The sequence below is a fragment of the Rissa tridactyla genome, chromosome Z (assembly GCF_028500815.1).
Source record: "Rissa tridactyla isolate bRisTri1 chromosome Z, bRisTri1.patW.cur.20221130, whole genome shotgun sequence".
Lineage (NCBI taxonomy): Eukaryota > Metazoa > Chordata > Aves > Charadriiformes > Laridae > Rissa > Rissa tridactyla.
In genome coordinates this window covers 47036731-47062356 of record NC_071497.1, presented here as the reverse complement: position 1 = coordinate 47062356, position 25626 = coordinate 47036731, and the positions used below count along the sequence as shown (strand labels likewise).

At 38.4% G+C, this 25626-nt stretch overlaps 1 protein-coding gene across 3 annotated transcripts in view; it reads left to right on the top strand.

Annotated features, from left to right (window-relative positions):
* The window catches only part of PCSK5 (proprotein convertase subtilisin/kexin type 5), a 252572-nt gene that overhangs the window by 84157 nt on the left and 142789 nt on the right, over positions 1-25626 (top strand). For all 3 annotated transcript variants that reach the window (XM_054184936.1, XM_054184937.1, XM_054184938.1), the window contains exons 6-7: positions 18195-18283; positions 23335-23507. In XM_054184936.1, coding sequence (XP_054040911.1) covers positions 18195-18283; positions 23335-23507 — 262 coding nt within the window. The remainder of the gene's footprint in view (positions 1-18194; positions 18284-23334; positions 23508-25626) is intronic.

Here is a 25626-nt window from a genome sequence, read left to right as displayed (position 1 = left end):
AGTGTCACCTAAGCACCTTCAACTTTGGGGGCTATCTCCCTTCCTTCCCTAGTTTCCACTGGACTCAACAACAATTAAACAACTACATAGGTACTGAAAAGCTCTACTAGTAGCCTGTCTATATTTTTATATGTCTAAAATGTCTTCAGAAATCAGGGGAGGAATTCTGATTATACAGCATATGTGGCTATTTGGCACTAAATACTCAAGTTGTGCCTGGCAGTTGAGGTAACCACAACTAGGTAACATTCTGAAAGCCATACTTTGCAAAGATTTTGTAATGTGCAAGATCAATTTAGTTGATTCCTGCTTCCTGCCATAGCAACTGGACAACATTGCATAATGGTGATTTGTGTCTTCCAGTAAAGGTGGGATGTTCAAATGCTCCATCGCTCCGTGAAATCATCTAGTTTATTCTGCCTCATTTTATAACCCAACCTTAAAGGATGGAATGATAAAGAGTAAAAAGAATTGCTGTAAAAATAAGCAGGTGTCTCTGGGCAATTTTGCACGCAGATGTGAAACATCAGGGTACTGGGTCTGTTTGCTGGCTTTTCACTTTTAATTAGTAGTGAGGGCTTTCTGTTGCCAAGGCTTATTGGTGAGGAAAAAGGAATGAGAAAAAACTAACTGAGGGTTTGTGAAGCAACTGTAGATAACAAGAGTGGCACTTTCCAAAATTATATTTTTGAACTTTTACATTAAATATTCTATTAGTTAAGGAGAATAGGAGGGTAGAAAGAAACGTTAGACTAATCTTTCAAGGCTTGTAGTCAAAATCAGGGTGGGACGATAGTTTCTTTAACTACTATGGTATGTAGGAGTCCTGCCAGAAGTTTACTTTGGTTTCTACAAATTGGCAGCAAATCGCGAAGCTTGTAAATGGTACAGGCCTATACTAGAGCTTCCTTTTGCTCAGAGGCTAAAGACAGCAGTCAGCTGTGGATGAAGTCATTCCTGCTATGCAAAGCATCTTGTTTTGGTTTACTGCTGAGTACTGCTGCATTATTCTTTTTCTGTTATTCCATTGTTACCTGCAACCATCTGTGTTGAAACAACTACATATTATCAGTCATGGGTCCTTAGAAGGTAGATGGGATCACTAAATGGTACTCTACCCATTGCATAGCCTCAGAAATAAAACAGAAATGTTCATAGTATTAAAACATTTTGATATTTTGACCAAACAAAAATGAGTTTTTCTGTTTCATGAGAAGCTTCTTGGGGATGGTATTTCAGAGCTTACGTTTTATTCTGCTGAGAGATACTCTTATAAAATAGACAACCTTTTAAAAAACTTCTTTAAATAATACCCATTGACTTTAATGCAGTTCTTATTAAACTTATGTAAGAAAAAGTAAAAGTAAGCTGTTGTTTCTGTTTTGGAGATACTGAGTCACTCTTTGGATCCCTCTTCAACATTCTTCAGCGATGCATCCCACTACATAAATAACTTATTTTAATAACCTTCTAAGTTATTTTTTAATGAGTGTAAGATTTTTGGGAGACAATAATTTTTGCTGTTCAGAAATCACAAGAAACACAAGCTACTTATGTCTGCTTACTGCAATATCTGGACAGCTTTACATCCTTTCCCACAACAGCAAAAAAGTTAATGAGTTTCAGTCCTGCTCGATCCAACATATTGACGTGGTTTTTCTGTGGCATCCATTCCGATTCGTTATTACTTTCCTTTGTCAATCATATTAATGTAGATACTCAATCAAATGCCAAAGAATTAATTTTCTTCCAAGAGTGACAAGCTCTTAGTTTATACTGTCTGCTTGTGTCGAAGACCTGTAGTATGTCCTGAGCCATTTAATCAGAATGGATACTAGATATTTGACAGGCAGATCAGCTTCTGTTGCCTCCTGGATAGTCAAAAAGTAAAAGTAAAAAGCTTCATTGACTGCTGTGACACTACTCAGAGCAGATATCTGAAGAACTGAGCAGTCAAACACAGGGAGCCTAAAGTCTCTCATCTCTGGCTTGAAAGATCATCTCAAAACCGTTCCCACTGCAGCAGTGTGATAGAAAGGAGTCCTGACAACTGGGGCTATCTATCTGTGTAGTTTATGCATTTTGATTGCCAGTATGCGCCTGTTGCTATTGCTTTGAAATTGGCTGTATCGTGCACTGCAGACAAAACTGAAGGGAAGATAAGCTGTACTGAGAAGCACTGCTGCACCATCTTGTGCTTTATCTTTTGTGTAAAAAACTATTCTGCTGTCAGATGGCTAGTCACAACAACAACAAAAAAGACCTTCACAATTTTTTTTTAGACTAGTGACTACTTTTTTTGCTTGTGCTTGCACAAGGCTTTAAAACAGGATGGAGCTGCAGGTCCCAATGCTCACAACAGCAGGGAGGACCTGGGAAAGCCAGTGATTTAGCTATGGAAGGAGGCTGGAGATAGGTAGGAGCAGGGTATCAGCACACAGGAAAAGGCCTTTTTCAGAGGGAATCTCCGCTGTGTCTGCTCTTTTTCTGAACTATGGTGTTTCATCTTGTCTTTCTCTAGCCTCTGGATGCTTAAAACTCAAAGGATTCAGTGATGGTGTCATCCGGCAGAACATGGTCTGTCTGATGCCAGTGAAGCATCTTTGATAGCAGATAAATCTTCCTTAAGAGGAAGGTAATTTCAAGTAGAGAATTAATTTAATATGTATATGTATTTCAGATCCATAGATCAAATGCTTACACTGTGTGGTATCGTTAATTGCAGGTTACCCAAAGACTGAATGTCAGGTGTCTAGCGTGTCTCGGTGTCACTGCAAATCTAATGGAATTTGGTTAGGGTTGTTAGGAAACTACAAGATTCGGATTATTGTCTCTGAAGGGTTGGTGAAGTGTTCATTTATGAAAATCAGGGTCTGAACCCAACAGCAGTCAGAGGTCGTTGGTATAGAAGCTGCAGTCAGAGATTGCAATCCTGATCTATCGTGTTTTGGTTCTATTCTGATTTTAAACTTGTTGGCCTTATGGCCATGTCCTATTGTGCTGCAATTTTAGCAGATGTTAATAATGAAGTAGGGTGCAGTCTGTGTCAGTTTACAGTGAGATTGCCACATTTTACAAGGAGCAGTGTTAGTGATTCATCAGCTAGCCTCCAAGTTAATTATGATCTACTCACCCAACCAAGTGCCTAGGGGCGTGATGCAGCATGGAGATTGTGAGATATTAGATTTGTGTTGCTTGCCGGTTGCTGAACTTAAAGGTCCCAGTGTAAAATTGTAAAAATAAGGGAAATAAACATTGCAACTTGCAGAATTGTACTGTGCTGAAGTAGGAGAATTTTACAGATCCATTTGGAGAATATTTTTCTTCACTTTCTGTTTAGCTGTTACTTACAGTCCTTGTGTGCTGTTACCCAATGAACATGGCTGTCCTTCAGGTGGCCATACCTCGGGCGTAATCATCATACATACTTTGTTTCTCTCAGGGAAGGACTGAAGGACCTAAGGCATGTGTGCAAAATTTTTAGAGGAAATCTTTCCTTCCTTGAAAGAAAAATATTGTAGAAACATGGGGCATGAGTCCCCACCACATAGTACATTTGTTAATGTTTTTATTGTAATCTAAAAAGGGCTTTTGACTTATGGGAAGAGATAAGGTCTGCATTAGAACAGAAAACAAGCTAAGTGTTGATGTTTTTAAATTCTCATGTTTTCCTGCTTCAGAATAAAACGCGTGTTCATTTGAAGCTTTTTGAGAGTAAATGGGACCCCAGAATTGGTGGTAGCTGAGGACAATTAGCCAGGCTAGAGGAGAGGCGGTCTTGCTCAAGCTGGTTCACTGACCCGCAACAAGTCCCCTCATCACTGGTATCTCTGGTCAGTCCCTTGTGAGAGCATTTACTATTGACAAGACAATGAAAAATTCATTGGACTACAGGGCTTGATTCAGTGGCATTTTAATCCAGGTTCCAGCTTCGATAGTGGAAAATATCCTAATGAAAGTTTTGTTGAACTGCCAGAAATTGTCTTTTTAGTAAACTCTTCTAATCTGCTCATTATATTATCACACTGCATTACATAATCTCCTCTGATGTCCACAAGTGGTATGAATTATAATTTTTTGAGAGCCAAAGGAAAGACATTTCTTTGAGTAGTTATTGAAAGTGAGAGAAGTCAAGCAGAGGAATAAACAAAAACAAAGTTCAGCCAGAATTCCAGTTGCTCAAAGATGAAAAAATAGTCCTTTTTCACTACCTTGGTATTGGTCGCTGGGTGATATTTCTCACTGCCTAACTGGTGTTTGAGGAGCAGTGCTCTTCCTTTTTGTAATGGTCTTTCATGAGACTTTCATGGTCCCAAAACATTTAACCACAACACTACAGGAAAGCCTTTTTCCTGTTTCTAATTACTGAAGTACCAGACAATGAGCTCACAAATAAAATGAAATTCTGAAGCATTATGCAACCGCTTCTAGTTCTTTTATGTAAATAATTGATAACAATGAGTCAGATCTTCCCTTCCAATTCAAAGTCAACAATAGAAGGGATATAAGCTTTGATAGTTACGGGGTGTATGGCATACACTTTTCTGAATTCTTTTGTATGGAGAGTTAGAAATGAAAGGGTTTTTTCAGATGGTCTTTTTCCCAGAGTTGGTATTTCCTCTAAGAATGCATCTGTATTTCGAGGTTTTGAACTCTGGAGGAGAGAGTTTACAACTACAGTAGACAAGTTTTTATTGGGTAAAATGGCAGACCGTTTTCAAGTTGCAGAGGTTTATACATACAGGTCTACAGCTGAGTAGAATTTGAGGGCACAAATACATTTCTATGTGGCACCCACATTTCAGACATTGTAGGTATCAGAGAAAGTTAAAGAGTGGATCCACGCTGTGGATGTGGTAATTGGTTTTGCCAGCTGATTTCACAGTAGTCAGCTCAGTCAAACACAGTGCAAAATGTGGTTCATTGAGACTTCTCTGCCAGCACATACACATACTTGCACAAAGCATAGTATAGATTCCCCCTTTAATGCTTGTGGCATTGGAAGCAGACCTCTAATTACAAGTTTGGTAAAGCAATTGTGAATCCGGTGTCAAAAGCTTTTTAATCAAAGCATTTTTCTAAATAACATGCTATGAACAGTTGAACTCTGCAAAGTTATGCTATAAGCAAATGTCTTAATAGGATTAGTAGGTGTTTTTATAAGATATTTTCAGGATAAAACTCTCAGATATTGCTTTTTCTTACAAAAGAAAAAATATGCATCTGTATAGTTTTATTGCTATAGGCAGGCTTATATTTTCTGGCCTAGTAATTTCCATTACTGTGATTTTGTAATTTTTCTTAAAGATACACAGACAAATTATTACATTTGACACTTTAAGCAAAGTCAGATTGCTCTCTTGAAGACAAGTTACTTTTTTTTTCCTGAAAGCAAGCAATCAAGTTAGAGAAATTCAGATGTGGAAGTAAAGCAGTGGGTATCGGTCATCGACGTAGATCACATTGATGGGCTCTATGCTACAAAAGTATAACCTGCTTTGAAAATTGATTGTATTGCTACAGGGTCCCAAAACAGTCATCAAATCTCTGATTTTGGCAAACTGAGGTAGAGAGGATGGCCTGTTTACTTCTCCAACATGTGGGATGGTGAGGCTGTTGGCTAGAGGTGTCAAAGAGTGCCAAAGAGAGTGTAACGATGTGTTACTTCTCCTTTCAGCCCAAACTTACATCCCTGCACTACTCTTCTTAACACTCCATAAACATCCGATGAACAGCTACTAGCTGGTTCTGCAGCATAGAGAGCGCGTGAGAGTTTGGCTTTTATGCTGAAACCCCTTTTCCAATTAGGAGCAAACCTTTCTCCTGCCGAATCAATAAGTTTCGTTAAAAAACAATTATCAGCACACATAGGAGTCGCACTTGAACTTATTTCAATAATTTCCTCATTCATTTTTGAAATGCAGCTCTAAAGTGAAATGGGAGGTCCGTTTGATGCAGAACGGCATCAGGATTAAGCACAGTACATATCTTGCACGGTGCAATTGAAATTGCACTCAGAATTCAAAATAGGTAGGAAGTATGTCTCTGAGCTGGAATATGGTGGAGACCAAAAGTTAAAAATATTCATTCCTTCAAAACGTTGTCACGCATGTTGCCATCCGCTATTAGAAATGGAGTATGCAGAATGGGCAAAGACCCATCTGTGACCTGCCTGCACATCACTGTATTGGTCCTCTTCGTTGTCTTATGACCATAGGATCCTTGCATCTGTCATTATCTTCCTTGCATGAAAGCATGAATATCTTTTTTCCCTAAAAGCATTCCCCCAGACTGTTTTGGGGAGGTCCAATAGACTGCTTTTCCTGCCAAGGAGGTCTAAACATGAAACCTCAGATCTGCATTCTTGTATTCATAGGATTATTTTTTTTTCTGTTTAGGTGGGATTTCAGTAGAACTGATGCAAAATATTTTTGAGAAGGTTTTTTTCCAGTTTCATTTGTTTTTTTCATTGCACAGAAATGATGGGGCTCTAATGTGGAGATTTTTAAGTAAAAGGAGATTGCTCAAGCATTGAGATCTATCCAGCTGATATATATTGCTGTCTGTCTGGATAAAAAACATGAATCAGGGTAAATAGTGACTGATAATATACTGTCATACAAAAGCTTGTGAAACAGAAGAATGGAAGATAAAATACGTAAGTACAGAATGTATCTGTAACAGAGGACATGACTGGACATAAATGTAAGGTGACGAAGAACATAGGCATATAGTGTTAGTTTTAGTCATGGTGGTCTAGGAACAGGGGCAGTCCTGATAAAGGATTTTTAATGGCTTATTTTTCCTACTTATATAGGAAAGAGTTAATTTTATCCGCAGCAGCCCATATGTTTTAAAATTGTGACAAACAGTGCTGATAACCTGTGTTTTAGCTACTGCTGAAATGTGCTTGCGCAGCATCAAGGCCTTCTCTGCTTCTCATACTGTCCCCTCCAGCAAGGAGGCTGGTGGTGGATAAGAGGCTGTAAGGGAACACAGCTGGGAGAGCTGATCCCAACTGACCAGAGACATCCCATACCGTATAACATCACGCTAAGGACTAAAGCTGGGCGGAGGGGAGTGGTTCCAAAGTAGCTGTTGCTTGGGCATGGGTATGCAGGAGGGAGGTGATGAGTAATTGCCTTTGCATCGCTTGGTTGTTTGTTTTCTTTTTTTCCCCTTCATTTATTGAACTGTTTTTATCTCAACCAACAAGGTTTTCTCACATTTGCTTTTCCAGTTCTCTCCCCCATCCCAATGGGAAGGAGGGTACGAGTGACTGGGTGGCAGTTATCTGCCTGCTGGGGTCGATAACCCCAACGTTTTAATAATGTACTAGTTCCCAGGAGTAATTCTAATAGCTTTGGAAGGGTTCTTTATGGTAGTAGATATCTGAAGCGTTATCTCTGCGAGCCCGATTTCATGGGGAAGTTGACCACAAGATCTGTGATGGGATGTTACTCTCTGCGTATGTAGGCATGTTCTGGTGTAAGTGACGTATGCTCCAGAGAAGTATCCAAATGTGGAGCTATTACAGAGCTGCTGATCCCACAGTTGCTGTGCTGGTCCAGTGGTCCCTGAAAAGCAACACATAACTGACACCTGTAGCCGTGAAAGTGACTGGACAAAGGGTGGGGTAGTTAGAAAACAATTGAAGAAAAGTAGAACAACATGTTTACTTCTTCACTTCCTTTAACTCATATAATTTCAGGTATTGCATGTGGCAAGAGCAGATACTCTTGTCAGAGGAATTTGTGATATCTGCAGATGTCATATGCGTAGGACACTTCAAATACATAGGAAATTTATCACCAAAGCAGGTGAAGGTCCCCTGAAAATCTTAGAAATCAGCTTGCCAGCTATAAGATCAGATGGATGAAAAGCATTAACAAAATAAATTCTATCAATTGGTTTCTTCATGCACAATTAAGTTGCAATGTAAAGTCTTTTAATTCACAGGGCATACCTCTACCATGGGCTAGCACTAATGTGGAAAAAAATATTCCTGCCTCTCATTGGCTTAAAAGCAGTTTGCTAGCTTTTGCAGGGATGCTGAGAAATTGCAGTTGGAAGCTTTATTCCTGGCTTTGTTTACAGATGCAGTATGATGATTTGCTTACAGAGCATAGAAAAGGGTGCATAATGTACATATTTATTTTGAAAGTTATCATTATTAAGCTGTGGCTATTCTAATAAAGGTGTTCCTTCTAGTCTCAGATATGCAATTTAACTTCTTGCTAACTCTTCAGTAGAATGAGAATAGTAGTACTTTCTTATCTCCAACAGTATGGCTTTTAAGTCTGTAGATGTTATAGTAAAAGGTGGTGAAATGCAAGCAGGTGGGAAAGCAAATTTGCAGATTTTAGTCCTTTGCTCAAAAAACAGATGACAGACTACTTTACCTCTACCCATCTCATCCAAAGCTCTTTATGCCTATTATATAGATAACACGGTATAGCCAGTACACAGTGAGCTTTCTCAAGTACAAGCGTGCTCACTGTAGGTGGTACATTTGGAATTTTCAGCAGCAAATTTCTAGCAAGCTTTACTCATTGCGTCGAAGCCTGTGTTTTCTAAGGCTATCTTAGATAAATATGGGTGGATTTTCCTAGGAATAGCAAAGCATGGCCTAGCCAAAACTGCTCATTGTGTGGTATTCCAGTTCTTACTCTAAATATTTTAAAAAATATTGAAAATTATAATACATCATCAACTTTAGATAGCTGTATATTCAGAAACACTGACAATAGTTCATTAGTGAAACTTCATAAATAAACCTGCAGCCTAAGTTAAATTAAGCTAATATGAAGGATTCATAAAGCCTACCAAGAGTTTCTGATTTGTGTAAACTAATACTGGGAGTGACTGTAACTTTCTTTGCAATCTATCTGAGGCGTTGTTGCCAAATTAGGATTAATTTTAGACTCCAAAAACATAAACAAAATCTTAAACTATGCTCATTATCCATACAGTTGCACGAGAAGAATTAGCGTAAGGACTTATTTCCCAAGTTTCATCTTAAATGTACTTACATCAGGAGGAAATATTTATTTTTGTAATTAACAAGGGTAAATTAAGGTGATATAAAGCATTGTTAAAATGTCATAAGAAGCTGACTGCAAACTTGCTTGTTTGTTTAAATACATTTACTTTTATGTCTTTCCATTTAAATCAGTGCAATTTGTAAGCAAAATAGTTGTTGATGAAGCAACACATCTGCTGACAACATCTACAAACATATCTTGTGATTTTGTGAGGTTTCCTGTTGTCTTACAGATTTCTTTCCAGTCGCCTTTTATGAAGACATGTGGATGTTTTCAGGTTGGGTGTTTGTTTGATTGCTTTGGGGGTTTTGTATTTTCAGTTAGAAATCTGTGTAGTGCATTGACTGTGAAAATGACAAGATGACCTTTGTCTCACAAGTGATGTTTTTTTACAAGTACCTTGCATGGGGATGAAAAGAGATGGAAAGAGAAAAAGAGGGTGCCCCTGAGGCACTTGCTGAGGTTATTTTCTAGTCAGCTAGGACCTGCAAGTACCCAGACAGCATTTCTTTGGCATGGGGCAGCATCATTTTGCAGGCTTAAAAATTAATATAGCATTATAAAGACTTTAGAAGACAGTGCATTGGCTGCCGCATGGCAATACAAACTGTCAGGGACATTATTTCCTCTGCAGCTTCCACGTTCAGGATTTGTCTTGCAATTATTTCCATAAGCAGTTTTTTGGCTCTCCGGGTATTACTCTCCCCTACTAATCTTGGGTGCTCAGCAGCTCACAGGTGTTCTTTGAGACCGGTTGGTATAGACAAAGGAATCATGAAGGCTGTATGGCCCGTGTTTTTCCTGTGTCCCCTCCCTCTGCTTTTCTCTTTGTCCATCATGTTATTGCTCTGTCTTTGGGATTAGAGTCACATTGATATGAAAGCATAACATGAAAGTCCAATGTTTACTGCTTCAAACATGTTTCATTAATTCCCATATGTTATGACTGCTGTTTATAACCATGGCCGTAACTGAGGCAAGGGAGAAACAGTCCTCCATAGTTGCGCACGACCGTATGTATTAAGTGTGCTTGTGTTCACATACAGAAGGTTCAAAAAATGCATCTGCTCAGCAGAAAAGTGATGCTAAAGCAGGTAATTCTGTGGTAAACAATAAGCACTGAACCAGGGCCTGGAAGTCAGCACTTTTGCCAGAAAGGCAGTTTTTTCCACTGACTGGTTGGATGTATTGCTTGCATTATCTATATGCTGATATTGAACTGAAAAATGAGACCTATCTGGAAGAGCTGCTGGGGACATCAACTTCTTCTGAACAGGGGGCCTAACGCACGTGCCCGTTGTGTCCAGCCTCACACAGAAAATGACAGCTTCTCCCCAAAGAAACAAGGTGTTTCTACTTTGTGGAGACAAAGTGAATTTCAGCCAGAGACACCTGAAACATGGAATGACCCGATGTAGGTTACTTTACTGCTGGCATCTGCTGGCAATGTTAATACATAAGAGAGGGATAGTGTCCCAGTCAAGAGGGAGGTGGTACTGTGGGAATGTGGATTATTCTGTTTGGTATTTTTAGTGACAGCCTTGGGAAGTTTCAAAGATTCCTTTATTTCTGCAAGAGTACAGTGTTACTTTACTGTTATTAAAAGTTAAGTAAGTAAGCTTATTGGGATGCTGCATAATATAAATTCTGGGATTGTGTTCTCTTGACTGAGACTGTTGCAGACTGGGAAGAGACAGTTTAATTATTGCATTGAACCATTAATTCCAAGAGTAAGAAATTAGTTAAATTAACCATTTTTACAAGGTGATTACAACAAATTTTTCTTGTGAAAAAATACATGCCTGATTTTTTCTGTCTCCTTCCCTCGTTAAGTTGTATAATGCAGTCGTTTCCCTTACCATTTTGTTAGCCATGTTCCAAAAACATTTGAAATTGGGCTTTCATTTGTCCTTTTTTCTGTATGTCACAAATGAAGTGGTAAAACTGTCTAGTCTCACAGATTGAGAATGAGAAAAGTGTAGACAGATACTCAGTTCTTCTCAAGTGTTTATGCTACGCTATTCTTTGGGCTGCACACAAAAAGGGATCAACCTCCCTCATATGCATAAAACGATTGCCAGAATTGCTTGGAGCACATCCTCCTTGTTCTGTGACTTTCCATCCTTTCTACAGCCGCCTTTCAACCAGTTTGAATTAGGTTAAAAAAACATCTTTTTGCTTATGTGGCAGGGGAGCCTTGAATTCTAAGCAGCCTCATATTCTTCAACTTCAAAGCAAACTAAGTAGTCCTTTTGGTTAGGTATATCTAGGTAGCGATATACGGTTCCAAGGCAATACTGGCCTTGATGTTGCTGCTGAAGAGGTTTAATTCCAGTGCGCAGGAACTAAACTGTACTGTTTGTGCTTGTGATTTGCTTTAATGAATGAGAACAAGAATTGGATTACCTGCCCTAAGAAGGTTACTGTATAGTTGATGTGAAAGGCTGTATGAAAAAAAAAACAACCTCAGCTGAAAGTTTCACTGTTTGCTGGCTTTTGAACAGTTTTATTTCTTCTCAGCAACACCTTTTTTCTTCCAGAAAAGAGCCTGAATTAAAATTTTACTTTGGGTTAAAACATATTTAGACATCAGTAAATAATTATTTTTCTTTTTAATACATAAAACTATATGCTTGGCTAAAGATATTATTTGCTGATGTTGTTTGCAATTTTTTATTCTATGTCGTATTTCATTGGCTCCATCAGACCTTTTATTCATTGTTTGTTTTGCCTCTGGTAAAAAATACAGAAAAAAAAAGTATTTTTGTTTTATACATTAAGATTCATTTGCCCACTCACAAAACCAAAACTGTAAAATGGTAATTAATATTGTGGAAGCACAGTCCTTTGCTGGGCTCATATTAGAACTTCACACTTGTGACAAATTAGCTGCTTGCTAAGAGCTAACAAATGTAGAGAGAGTGGCAGGGCAGCATCGCTGTTACCCGCGCTGTTAAGTTTAGGATGAGCGTGTCTGAGATGGCAAGTGTTCTATGTGTTTGTTTTAATGCTGTCATCTTTGATTTTATTTGTGAGAAATAGATGAGGTATTTTGAAGTTATTCTTCAAGTAACTTCCCATAATTGTGCAAAAAGTCATTAGCCTTGGGGACTTTGACTCAAGACAGCTTCCAGTCCTGTGCTGTAACCACATTACAACGCTGTCATGCTCAGAAACAGGATCCTGTCTGTGATGTAATACCCAAGACTTTGGCATTTTTCCTAATATCTCACATCGAACATTTGTGTAACTTGTTTTTCACATTTACTGTGTCATCTCTTTCTCCACTGTTAGTATCCAAATATCTCTCCTTTGTGAAATAGCTTTATTCTTACTATTTTTCAGCCGTAGCAGGTTGTGTTTTAAAGGCTAAAGACTGAGGTTTTCCTTGCTTATGCTTTTACCTTCTGACAGTTCCTTTATACCTCCTTTTTCAGACATTTCTAGAACAACATCCCAACCTAGCGCCAGTTTGGAAAGTATTTTTCATCCTCCACGTTGTTAGAGACCATTTATATATGAACAGGTCTAAAACATTATCTCTTTTGCACTACATAAGACATTATTTTGGGATGCAATAGAACACATTTCTGATAAAATGCATTTCTGATGATTGCTGTTAAAATATATGTTTTCTCCAGCAGTTATTACATTGTGGTGTTTCGGATATTACATTTTCCTGTTTACGAATATATTCCAGTGTAAGAGAGATCTTTGAAAACATTTAAAAATTTAGCTAAAGATGATTTTTGCAAAAAATAAATACCAACTCAGGTATTTTCCTACAGATAACAATTGCTACCTAAAATTCCATTCTTCCTCTCCCCATAGAGGTTTGAAAATTGTTTGAACATTTGAAGTTATTTTAGTCCTATAATTTTCAATGTCCAACTACATAGTTCATGTTACAGGTTCTACCCCTAGGATTCTACTCTAATTTATAATAAAGACTAAGTAATTTTATCTTAATATTAATGCATTGTCTTTATGCATAGGGAGTATGTTTATTACATAATTGTGCTGAGAAAGCAAGTTAGGGATTATAAAAAACAGGCTGTTCAAGCAAGCCTATTAAAATGTATATAACCTTATGTAAACTTTTAGACTGTCTATTCTAACCTTTTTACAATTACTTAATATCCACTCTCATAATATGCGCAGCATAGAATTCGCAAACGATGTGACATTTTCTTCTTTTCTGTAGGCATTTCCCTGGATTAAAAAGAAAACACAACAAACAACCCCAAACAAACAAACAGAAATAATCTCCCCAAACCCCCAGTGTTTTCTTTGTTTGTTTACAAACTAATTCCTGTGCTGCTATCTCTTAGAAAACCTCAGTAAATTACTGCTATGCCCAGAGATGTTTGTGATGGGCTTGCATTGAAGTACTCTGAGACTCTTTTCTACTTAGGTTCCCATTCTGAAAAGACTCATTGGTGACAGGTTGAAGTGGGATGGACTATAATGTTAGTGTCATGAAAAGCTGCAGGGCTTTAAATCCTCCAGTCCCCTGAGCTTTTTATGTTCTGAAATACTTGATGAACTCCAGAAGAGTAAAATACAGCAAAGAAATGCACGGTCAGAGTGTTCGCGGAATTCAAAGAACAGCTGTCAGAGATTGAGGCTCTGAAATGCAGAGCCAATTTACACGGCAAGGGCTTTTGAAATTACCAGCAGCTGTCTTCACTAACTCTGAATATTTCCTTTACTATAAGCATTCAGAGGCAAGCTTAATTAATTTTATCTGATAGAGTTCCTGGTGCCTTGTATCCTCTTCCTTTTCTGAAGGCAAATTAAGAGTGATTATTGAAAGATAAACATCTTATATTTAAATGCTGGTGGGATGGGGCGTGAATAGTTAACCACAGAACACGCACCTTTTCTCTTTCCATCATTGCCTGAAACACTGAGCCATTTCTGTCTCAGAAAAAATCTGTTACTGAAAAAAGTTACTTTGTGTAACTGATTAGTGTGTAGCTCTTAAATTTCTCTTATCTTATACTTAGAGAGCCATCAAAAGACTGTACGATTAGCAGTCAGGTGCTCAGGCACTATTCATGCCTGCAGCAGGAAAAAGTAACATACACTTTTCCATGGAAGTGTATTTCTTCAACAGTTTATTTCAAATTCTCTATATAATAGTGAGGACATCATCAGGAAGGCAAAAAAAATTATCTTTACTAAGGTCTTCCTGAGCAGGTCTTTGATACTTTACTGACTTATTGTTAGTGACTGACAAATTTCCTCCTTATAAAAAGAAAAGAAAATCAATCTTAATTGCCTGCATATTTTCTTTGTGTTCTGTTTCTCTCATACACAAATGAAAATAAATACATTCCTGAAAAAGTTGTACTTATTTGCCTAGAATCGAAAAATTAGCTAAAGCGGTGAAAGCTAGGCAGAATCATAAAAGATGGTGGAAAGTGCTGGCCAAATTTATCACCAGCTAAGTACAACTTTTTTTGAAGATAATGCCTGTGACATCTTATTTCTAGTACCTGTTGTCGTCTTGAGCCTAAATCTGTTTTGAATAGCAATTTCTTATGCCTCTCCTTAGAAGACAAAGAAACAACAACAAAAAAGCATTTTTTTCTTTCCATCCCTTTTCTTTCTATTAGACTCCAGGTAGGAGACACATTTGTCAATGGGCAAAATGTCTCATAACCAAGCTTTCTTTCATGTTTCTATTCTGTGATACCACATCACCCCGACATTCACACAAAGGACAAATGCAAAACCTTTTAGTTGAGTGTCTCTTCAAAGTGCCATTTAATAGCCTGGGAACTTATTTCCCTGCAACATAAGCTGGCAAAGGATCCAGTGAAATGAAGCATCGACCCTTAAAGTTTATCAAGATAGGCCTTTGGAGAAGGGCAGTCATGCTTTCTTGTAGGACAGCATCAACTTTTTAAACAACTTGTACGTGATGCAGGCATCCCACAAAGACAGGAGATTGCTGTGTTTTGATATATATACATTCAGAAAAAATGCTAACTTGAAAGCGCCTCTTGTTTCACCTCTTGTTACTGTTTTGCTGCCTGCATAAACTATAGTTCCAAGTTTTTTGTAGCTTTAAAGCAGATTTGATCCGTTTTGGGCATCAGTTTCATCATATTTGTTTATCAAGGTAGTTAAGAAATTAGTGTAATGATTAATCAGAAGGCTTTTTGAATTTTGACTGCAGAATTCAGAGTTTCTTCCAAAATGTAGACCTCAAGCGAAAATCTAGGACAGAGAAAATTAAAAGCAGTGTGGAAAGAACATAATTTTTTATATGTAGATTTTGTAGAAAGTCTTCCCTTCCACAGCATAATTGAAATATTACTTAAAGGACACATAAAAGATAACATATTAAAACAAATTGAGTTGCATATATGATTAATTCACACAGTGGGAAACTGATTGTAAGTGCAATTTTATATATATGACCTTGAAATTAATAAAACAACTTCTAATTTTGTCATTTCCATTATAAATGTAGAATGCAATTAACGATAATCTTGGATGAGAAGCAAGGACCTAACATAAATATCTGCTTACAAAATAAATTTTTTAACATTACTGGACTTAAAATATGTCAAAAAGAAGGACTTTCCAATACATGAGGACTAATGAAATATTCAGCAAAGTTGATTTAACTTGCATGTTGTAAAACTGTCTGAAGATCTAATTCTCTCTGGAATATAGTTTTGACTTGGAGAAATTTACATGAAATTTCTTTTTGTGCTTTAATTCAATAAATATGTGTCATGATACTTCCATACCAATCCGTTAAAGCCTGAGCTACTTCTTATGGAAGTAACATCTACCACTGCAGCTACTTCCACTTCAGCTGGAGTTTAGGCTACAGTTTCTTGTTGCTGTTAATCCCGTGTTACTATGGGTCACTGCTGGGAGGTGCCGTCACACTGTGGCCCCCCTACACCCTCCATGCATCCCCTCTGTTTCCCCTCTACAAACATTATGTGCCCCTGGGGTGACCAGGCTGTGCTTGGTGATCTGGTGGAAACCTAACTTTTTTGACAGTCCTCAGTGGATGCAGCTAACAAAGTAGCAGGTATCCCTGTACTCCGCTGGCAGCCATGGGGAAGCTTGAGCTCTTTCTTCCATTCTTCTTCAGGCAGCCTCTCTCCTCCAGGTGTCGTTTCTATCTGTCCCCTTTCTCTACTGAAAAAACCCTTCCTTCCATCACTGCTTCCCAAACTTGGTACCTGGGAGGGGTTTCTTGCCAATGCAATCTGCCTCTGAGAAGCTGTGGCTCGGCCACATGCCTTTCACCAGGCAGGCAGTGATTTATTAATAAATTATATGCACTGAGGTGATGCGTGCGGGTATTTCTACATTTCTAGAGTATAGTCATCCGTGCTTTCATGTTGGAGTGGTAACACGTCTAAATTTATATGTGGCACCTAACAAAATCATAATGAGGAAAAGGGAAGTTTGGGAATCTTGTGTCTTGAAATAATTCTTAAGACAGGAATTTTCCTATAAATATTAATACATTTTAAAAAGACACTACTTCAAACAAACACAGAGCTAGAACAGTAGTTGCAGTATATTTCAAGTATTTGAAAATACTTGAAAATGAAGAAGGATGTTTTTAAAACTTGTGAATAAAGATTACACTTTTCTCTTAGATTATATATATCTTACATATCCAATAAACCGAATGATCTCCTTTGAAATTCTAACAGGTCAGCACTGGTTGCTTATTTTTTTGTTCCCTCTTTTTGTCATGGTTCTATTTGTTGTTCTTGTTTTACATTAATCCATTCCAAACAAGTTTTCTCAGTGTTTCTCATCTAAGTGTTTCAAAAGGTTAACGGAAAAAAGTTGCACTAATAACAAGGAAATAAGGAGTGACTGTACCCAAAACAAGCTGTACCAAGAGAAAGGAACTGTGATTCTTGTCTGTAATATGGGTGTCAACTTTAATTCAAAAACACTCGTGTTCTCCAGATGTCTATGTAAGCAGTCTGTCAACCACCACCAGCAGAAGAGTTCCTGACCTCACATAGCCTCCTCTGAAGTGCTTGCCATGTTGTTATCTATTTTTTGCCTTGACTTTTTAAACTTCTTTGTGGCTACCCAAGCCTTACATTATCTTTCAATCTCCATCTCATCAACTCCCCATCTCTTTTCCTGTCTGGTCTGAAACTCTGTATCTCCTCTCCACAGCAGCTCTATAAAGTTCCCTGTCTGCTCCTTGTTGCTTGTGTCACATTTCTGCAATGGAGATGCTTAACTGCACAAGGATGAGGGCAAAACTTACTCGTAGAAAATACCCAGTGAAACCTATATTGCAGGCAAAAACGAGAAAAAGCAGGGACAGCTTTCCTGCCATAGTAGCCATATGGATGACCGCTGTCACCTTGTAGACAGCATGAATCAGGGCTAGGCAAGGCATCCCGCTGTGGCTTTTGCACAGTGCAGAAGAGGATGAGCAACCACTGCAGGTTTTGTGTTCTCCTTCAGCAGCTTCTTAAGATTGTACCCTTGCAGCCCAGCTCTGCCCCCAGGCACTGAGTATACCTGTGATGTGGAGGGTACTTCAGCTGCTTTTTTCTGCTCCCGGGGAGGCAGCAGGCTTGCAGAGTTGGCCCAAGGAATGACCAGGGCATGCCTATACAGAAGCTTTGAGCATACCTGGCATATAGCCAGCCTTAGGCTTGTCTCTAAACAGCAGTGTGGGCATTGGCACAATCTCATCTCCCTCATGGAAAAGTGTGGTACATGCTGTGCCTGCTGGAGGTTGTATGGAGATCCACATACTAGCAACACGAGTGGCTGTGGGAGAATGCAAGACAAAAATCTGTCTGTAACATAAAATTTGGTTCAAAATCGATAACTGTTATCCAAGATTTCTTTCTGTTGCTGTGGATTATGTATCATTGTTCTGTGTCTGTTACAAACTATGCATGTTTCCAGTAGCTAGAAAGCCTACCATGAAGAGTTTACTATGATTGTGATAATGATGTTAAAATGTGTTTGGATGAATACTGTAACATGGGTATAAACAACTATGAGGGATTAAGTAGTGCAAGAGATTGTGGATAGTTGTGCTTTTAGCACCTGAGGATGAGCAAAGTCAAAGCCTTTAGTCCCAACAGTCTGTGCTTACTTGGAAAAATGTTTGTCTGACTGCAGGCATGGAACCCGTTGTGCTGGAGAAGTGGCAGCCACGGCAAACAACTCGCACTGCACAGTAGGAATCGCCTTTAATGCCAAGATTGGAGGTATGTGAAACAATCTCCCACCAAAAAAAAAAAAGTAACCAAAGAGCCATTTGTGCTAAATGGTGCATTGAGACCTTTCTCAACAAGAGAAGGAGATTTGTATGGATAACAAACCTAGCTGTGTTAGCAAGTAAATCTCGGTTGTAGAGTGGTCGTTAAATACCAGCACTGAAGGAGCCTGTCTGCGGTGACACTTCTCCAGTGCTCCCTGGAACACTGCCTCTCAGTACACACAGAAAAATAGAAAGCAAGACCTTTGATGGAAACAAAAAACCCAGAATTAGGACATGTGGGTTTTCTCACAGATTCAGAGCTCTACGTGATGAACTTTGACAAATCAGAAGTAAATGTACACATCAGGAATATTGCCTTGCATATTGATCGCAAACAAAACGCTGTCAAAATACAGCATATTTTTGTGTTGTTTGGCTGTGGTTGGAGAAAATCTTTTGATCCTCTGTGTGATCAGATTATTGCCTGAAATACAAGATTCTGTTGCACTTTTTTGTTCACTTAGCCAAGAGGTTCCAAGTGGTTTCTTTGAATTCTTAGTCAATGGCTGCTCAATTAAGATCTTTGGCTTAATTTGTGAAGATGACTGTCAGGATTTCATGTATGTGTCTCCTAGGCTGTAACTTGCCTGTGACAGATTTTAATGCTTCAAGTGAAGTTTTACCCTGTACTTCTGATGTAATCACGGGACTGGTATATTGGCTTTCGGTAGAAAGGCCTATAGCTCAAACTTGTTAATTGTGGATTTTCTGTCCCAAAATAGAACCCATCTGTAAAAACAGAAACATGTTTACCTATATATACACCAGAGGACAGTTCAAAAGTATGAGCAGGCAGAGTTGAGGCCATGTTTCCACAATTAATAGTACCGTATCTGTTCTCTACTGGATCAGTACAAGTTTGATCCAAATCAAATGTGAGCACAGCTGCATTTCAAATTAGACAAAGCACACAACGTCATCCAAATGTCAGCTTTCTGTTTTCCTGCTGGCTTCAAGAGGATAGACAATACCGGATCCAGCATAAGGTTAGAGTGATGCAGAAGAACAATTTCCCTTCAGGGAAATTCCCTTCAGAGAGCCTGCCTGCACAAAGTCAACCTGTCAGAGTGGTTTAGAAAATCTGAACTGGGCAAGTGAGTGAGTTTGTGTCAGATGAACAGGTTCTCTCATGTGGACGTGGCATTTGGTCATGTACCAGCAGCTATGAAATAAAATTTATTGCGCTGTTAAACCAGAGTGAGAGGAGAGTTAGTGCACTGATAGAGATAAAGGATGGCTTCTGGGGAAGTTTCGTTTGTGAGTTGGATAGTCACACAACCTGCAACAGCTTGGGCATGTCCTTGAAAAGTTCTCCATTAGTAACTGTGGCTTCTTAATAGGTTATTATTTATTAAGCATTAGGAATGTGCAATAATAATGTTTTAGAAACCCTCTAAGCATATTAGCTGACTCACAGGCTTTTCTAAATATTGTGTAAGAACAGATTCAGATGGACATAGTATGAATGCAGTTAATGTGAACAGTAAAGACTGGATATGTGTGCCTTCTAGTTTATTTATTTAGTTAGTACAAAGACTATAACAGTCTTCAAGAAGTTCCACTGCTCTAAGTGAAATAAAAATTTTATCCACTCCGTTTGTCACCATGGTTCTGTAGAACCATCACTAACACTGCTCTTAAAAGAAAGCTGGAAAGTAGTAACAGTGTGTAAACTTCACTTCAGGTAACATACCTTTACATTAACCTTTTAAAAGCATTGCCACTTGAAAATAAGACTTCAGGAGGCTCAGCAGATCATCTGCAGAAAATCAGAGGCCAGAGGGAATACCAGGGCATTGCGAAGGAAGGTTAAGCTTCCTCTTCCACTAGGCGTATATATTTAAGAGTTTTGCTGCTGCTGACCTCTATTTGGCATGCCTCCCTCCCTTCCCTCGGAAGAGCCATAAGCTCCACATGTGAATATGTAGTGGTTGTGTTCCCTCTCCACAGGCCAGATAGAGCATAAAAATGTTGAATCATATTATGCTGAACTAGTGTTGAGCTTGCTTGTTTCCCAGGGATTTAAAGACCCTCCTAGGCCCATCTTAGAGAAGAAACTAGAGTTGAGGTAAAGCAATTACATTCTCCTTACATAGAGGAGCACCTGCTGATAGTGATGTTGAACTTGCTCCACGAAGATAGGTGTTCTTTACTGCTAACCAAAAAGCATCTCTGGACATGTAAGGGATAGTAAGGAGACAAAGCAAAGGGGAAAAGAAATCCTTTCCATCAATATTCCATCAAATACTGGCCACTGAACAAATCCAATTAATGATCTTTGTGATGTGAAGTCATTAACAAGTTATCCACCAGTAATGCTCACTTTTAAAAAATGTGTTTGTACTCGTTGTCTCATTTCCACACATTTAAGAACCTCTGACAACAAATAGGTCAAAAATAAGATCCTTAGAAAGTGACGAGGTAATCTACAGATAAGAAAATCTGAGTAAAATTGCAATCTGGACCTTCAGTTCTTTTACAGGTTGTGAGAAGTTTCTTATAAAAAATAATGCTCTATGCCTGCAGCTTGTGCTTAGCTAAGCTACAGGCCTTTTCAGTAAAGGACAAGCCAAGGCACCAAAGGCTTGTCTTTTTTTTAAAAAAAGAAAAATATTTTTTTTTTAATGTGACTCTCTGCGGTAATCACAGGTAGCAAATTACCACCTACAGAGCTTGTGAGCCTTTTTATAGGAAGGGATGGTTAGCGTGTTGTTATTGTTGCAGACTGATTGTGGAACTGTGGGGATTTGGGTGCTTAGTTACTTGGCTGGGCTCCGGTCCTGACGGGAAAACGGTTACTCTGAATTATGGCACAACAGATGTAGATTGTCTTCAGCTGACAAGGAATTAGTTCAGCTGTTTCTTTAAGTCAGATGCTGATTAAAAACAAACATTTTAAAAGAAAACTTTCTTTCAGCTCAGTTTTGCATGTTTCCTATGATTCATTGAAAAATTGTTCTGACTAAAATGCCGCTTTACATTTTGGCAATAACTGCAAATATTGGAAAAAGTTTACAGAGCTCTAAAGTCTTAGGTGGAACAGTCTGCAAACACAGTCTGTTAATTGCCTTTTGGACAGCTTTTGTTGCGCTATCACCACATGCCAAATGCCGTTTGGAGGTTTTGTGATTGGCAGAATTAACTACTCCAGACATCGGGGCGGGGGGGAGGGAGGGAGGAAAGAAGGAAGGGAGGAAGGAAAGGAAGGAAGAAAAGGAAGGAATTATTTTTGTTTTAAATAAGCCAATGAGACATCTATTGTTCAGTCACCCTGGAAGCATGTCTGTCAGTTGTTGGCCGAAGAGAGCAGCATCTAAGTCACAGCCTTGTCTGTGTTGCTTTCAATTCGACCACTTCACCATTAGTAAAATACCTGGTGTTAATTACTTTAGGTGCCAATGGCAGAAGTTGGAGTTATTGTTCACCAGGTGCATGTAGTATTACTTAGGCTTGCTATGCAGTAACAGAAACATAAAAGGGAAGCTTTATTTTCATTCTTTCAAAAGCAGTGTAGCTTTTATTGTCTTTATTTAGAACGGAATATATTTTAATGTGCTTGAAAGAAATTGAGAACGCTACTTCCACCCATCATTAATTTTCTGAGATTACGCTGAGGAAGAAAAATAAAACCTGAGAATCCCAGAGTTGGTTTAATGGCTTTTTTTTATAAAGTAAAGTTCATAGTGAGATCACTGTTTGTAAAAGTTTATTATCTCACAAAACACGGGCAGCTTTTGTGTGAACTTAGAAATATGATCACTTTTCATTTTTGAGTCAATTAGAGTAAGGGAAAAAAAAAAAGACCCTCTATCAACAAAGCACCCCCTATGCCTTTTGTTAATTGGAAGTTAAGGTCTTGGTAAATACTCAAGTTACTTCAGTCTGAGCTCATGAGCAAAATGAAATGTGTCTGTAATTAAAAATATGTAAATTTGGCTTATAAATAGCAGTGGCCTTTCAAAGGGGAAAGAGCGTCAAACTTGTTAATTGTGGAAGTAATCATTACTCTGTACTATCATACAGTTACATGCTAATTATTATTTAATATTTAACATCCCTTTGATCAGATGTCATGCTAGCTGTATGTAGGTCCTTTTTCTTGTTGAGGTTAAAACTGGTATGGGTGGTTTTCTCAGTCAGAATTAACTTCAGTCAATGTCTTACAGTTAGTCAAAAGAACAATTTTAAGATTTTCTCAGTTTCCAGATTTAAGCCTACCTTATTCAGTCTAGTGATCTTAAAACATCATGACGCCATTCACTTTAGAAGGGCTGACATATTGACTTGTCAAAACCCACATGAATGGATTCTTTTAACACAAGAATTCCAGATTATACCTTACAAAAGCTTCTTCTGCACAGAAGAGGATGTTCACAATATTGCAGTTTCAGGCTGAATAATGTTACATATTTGTTAGTAACTTCCTGTAATCATCTTGCTACTATGTATGGTAATTGGTCTGTATACAGGAGCTTTCTCCCCAGTTTCTTCTTTGTGGCTTCATACAATAAAGGAATAATCCTATGTTTATCTGTCAGCAGAGATCCTTTTATTACATCTGTCAACATACTTAGGACTGGGAACGACTCAAAGTAGGTGCTGCAGTTTCACTGCAGTATAAAAGGAGAAAGAAAAACATACATTATCTTAAAGTGAGGCATAGAAACATTTCAAGGTTCAAGTCTTGTTTTAAGTTTTCTTCAGTGTAAAAGTTTGTTGTTGGTGTTTGAAGGCTGTACAGTGGAAAAATGACTTGTAGATAATTTTTAGAACTTGAAGAAAGACCAAAATATTCCTTCCTTTTTGTATTTTTTCACCTAGGGGTTTTTTCCATTGGAAAAACACATGTCCAAACAGGTTTTGGGCTTTTTTCAGCAACAGTAGAAATCCTTGTGATCATTCAGTCCAATGTCCTATACAATAATTTAATCTGTGGGGGAAAAAAAAAGAAGCATTTTGAGTTGGTTGGTCCTATTCATTGTATCTTTCATTCTGAAGGTGTGCGGATGCTGGACGGAGATGTGACAGACATGGTAGAAGCAAAGTCTCTAAGCCTTAATCCCCAGCACATCCACATCTACAGTGCCAGCTGGGGGCCTGATGACGACGGTAAGACTGTGGATGGACCTGCTTCTCTGGCACGTCAGGCCTTTGAGAACGGCATCAGAATGGTAGGTTGGCATCAAAGTGCATGTGCTGGGTCTGCTTTTGTGTGCAAGTGTGAGGGTACACGTGCCCAGTACGTGGAAGTGCACATCATGGGCAAGAGGAAGGGATTCTGAAGGAAAGAAGAAAAGCTTCCTTTGCGCAAAGCTAAAAATGCATTTTCCTTCTGTATTGACCTGATGGTCAGTCCTTCCTGAAGTATCAGCTCTGTTCATTTTCTGATGGAGTACATCATCCTCAGTGTCCTTTAAAACTGCTCTGAGGTAATGATGTAATTCTGCAAGAAAAAATAAGACTGAAAAATGCTACTTTGCACAACAGTGCCAAGTCATCAAATCTGAATTGCAATGAAATTTTAAAGCAAAAGCCTTGAGTGCATTTCCTTCTTTCTTCCTTTCTTGCATTGCTTTGTTTTGCTTGATTTCTTAATGGAAGTTTGATGATTTTAATAGGGAGTTGGGGGTTAAAAAGTCTACACCCATGTTTCTTTTAGCGTTTATGTCTGGTCTCAGAGAACTTACACCCTATTTATAACTTACATATGCATTTCTCTACAAGTCTGTGCTATTACATTTTCTCTGTGATATAGCACAGAGATTTTCAGTAATACAACACACAAAATCCCAAATGCCCCTGTACAAAAAAAATCTAATGCCTTTTCAATTTTCTTTAATAAGTTACTGTCAAACAAATAAGACCACAGAAGGAAACAAGTATTTAGAGGAACTTTTGATGTCAGAGGCCAGTTTTTAGTTATTCTTCTTATCCTCCTGCCTGTTAAATAGATCAGGGAATTTCTCGTCTTCCAGCACTCACACCTCTTTCCACTATATAGGACTGGTATAAAGGATTTTAAAGCTTTGCACTTGAAGGTCTGAGCGTTATTTTGAATGCAGCAGGAGACTTGCTAGTTCAGTGGTGGGCGGCTCTAGGATCAGAGAAGAGGGGATTAATACAAAGCATTTGTTTAAAGAGACTGAAACTGTTGGACCAAAGTGGAACTGGAACACAGTACTAGAACATGGTAATCCTGTGCAGCAAGATCGGAAAGTGCAGCTATTATTGAAGTGAATAAATGTTTTAACCAGGTATGCCAAAACTGATTTTAGCAAACTATAGCTGGAAGATTTGTGCTGTGTGTAAAAGACAGTGTCTGCCACTGAGAGACTGTAGTAATTTCAATTACACCATAAAAAGCAGTTATAATTGCAAACAGGGGCAATGGGTGCAGAGGGGTAACAGACAAAGTTACAAGACAACTTGGTCAAGCTGACAATATCTGTATGCACGGTGCAGCGTACAGTGTACTTGACTGTCAGTTGTAAATAAATACATCATGACATTGATACCCAGTATCACCATAAATATTGCCTAGCAGTACAAGCCTAGGAGGTGTGAATTCACATCTAATCACAGCTGCATCATGGGCTTATTTTGGTTTCATCAATAAAATTGCATGAATTTCTTACTCTCACCCCTGCCCTCCCTGCCCCAAATGTGGATAATAATACATCCTCAACTGCCTAGCAGGTAAGTTATGAAGAGCAATTACTGAAATACTAAGCTAACAACAGGGACTGTGTGCTTCCTATGCTATGTGGTGTTAAAGACATGCATCTCAAACCCAGTTCTGTGAATGCTTTACTAACCATGCAGACATGGACCACTGCCTTCCTCTCACTTGGTCTTATGATGACCATTTGGTGTGGAGCTGCAGATTTACGCTTTTGCTTGTTGTACGTTATGTAATATGTGAAGCCTACCATAAAAAAGTACTAAAGCATACACTTTACCCTGTGAGAAATTCCAGGGGCTTAGCAGTTAAGCACATTTAGGGTCACTGATAGGTTTGGACCCATAGAACTCTGCTGTATTTAGGGCCGTAATGGAACTGCAGGAAGCAGGGGAACTTGAACAAAGTAAGTTTTATGTTTAAACATATATACATGTTAGATTAAATGTAATTTTTCATGTAGGTAAGACAATCATGAAAAGTTCAGCCAAAATTTCTGTACCAGAAGAACTCAGACATTTCCTCATTGAAATCTCAAACTGGGGATAAATCCGGTATAAATCAAGAATGTGGAAGAATTTGTCAAAAGCATGGATCTTGCCTACAAGCAT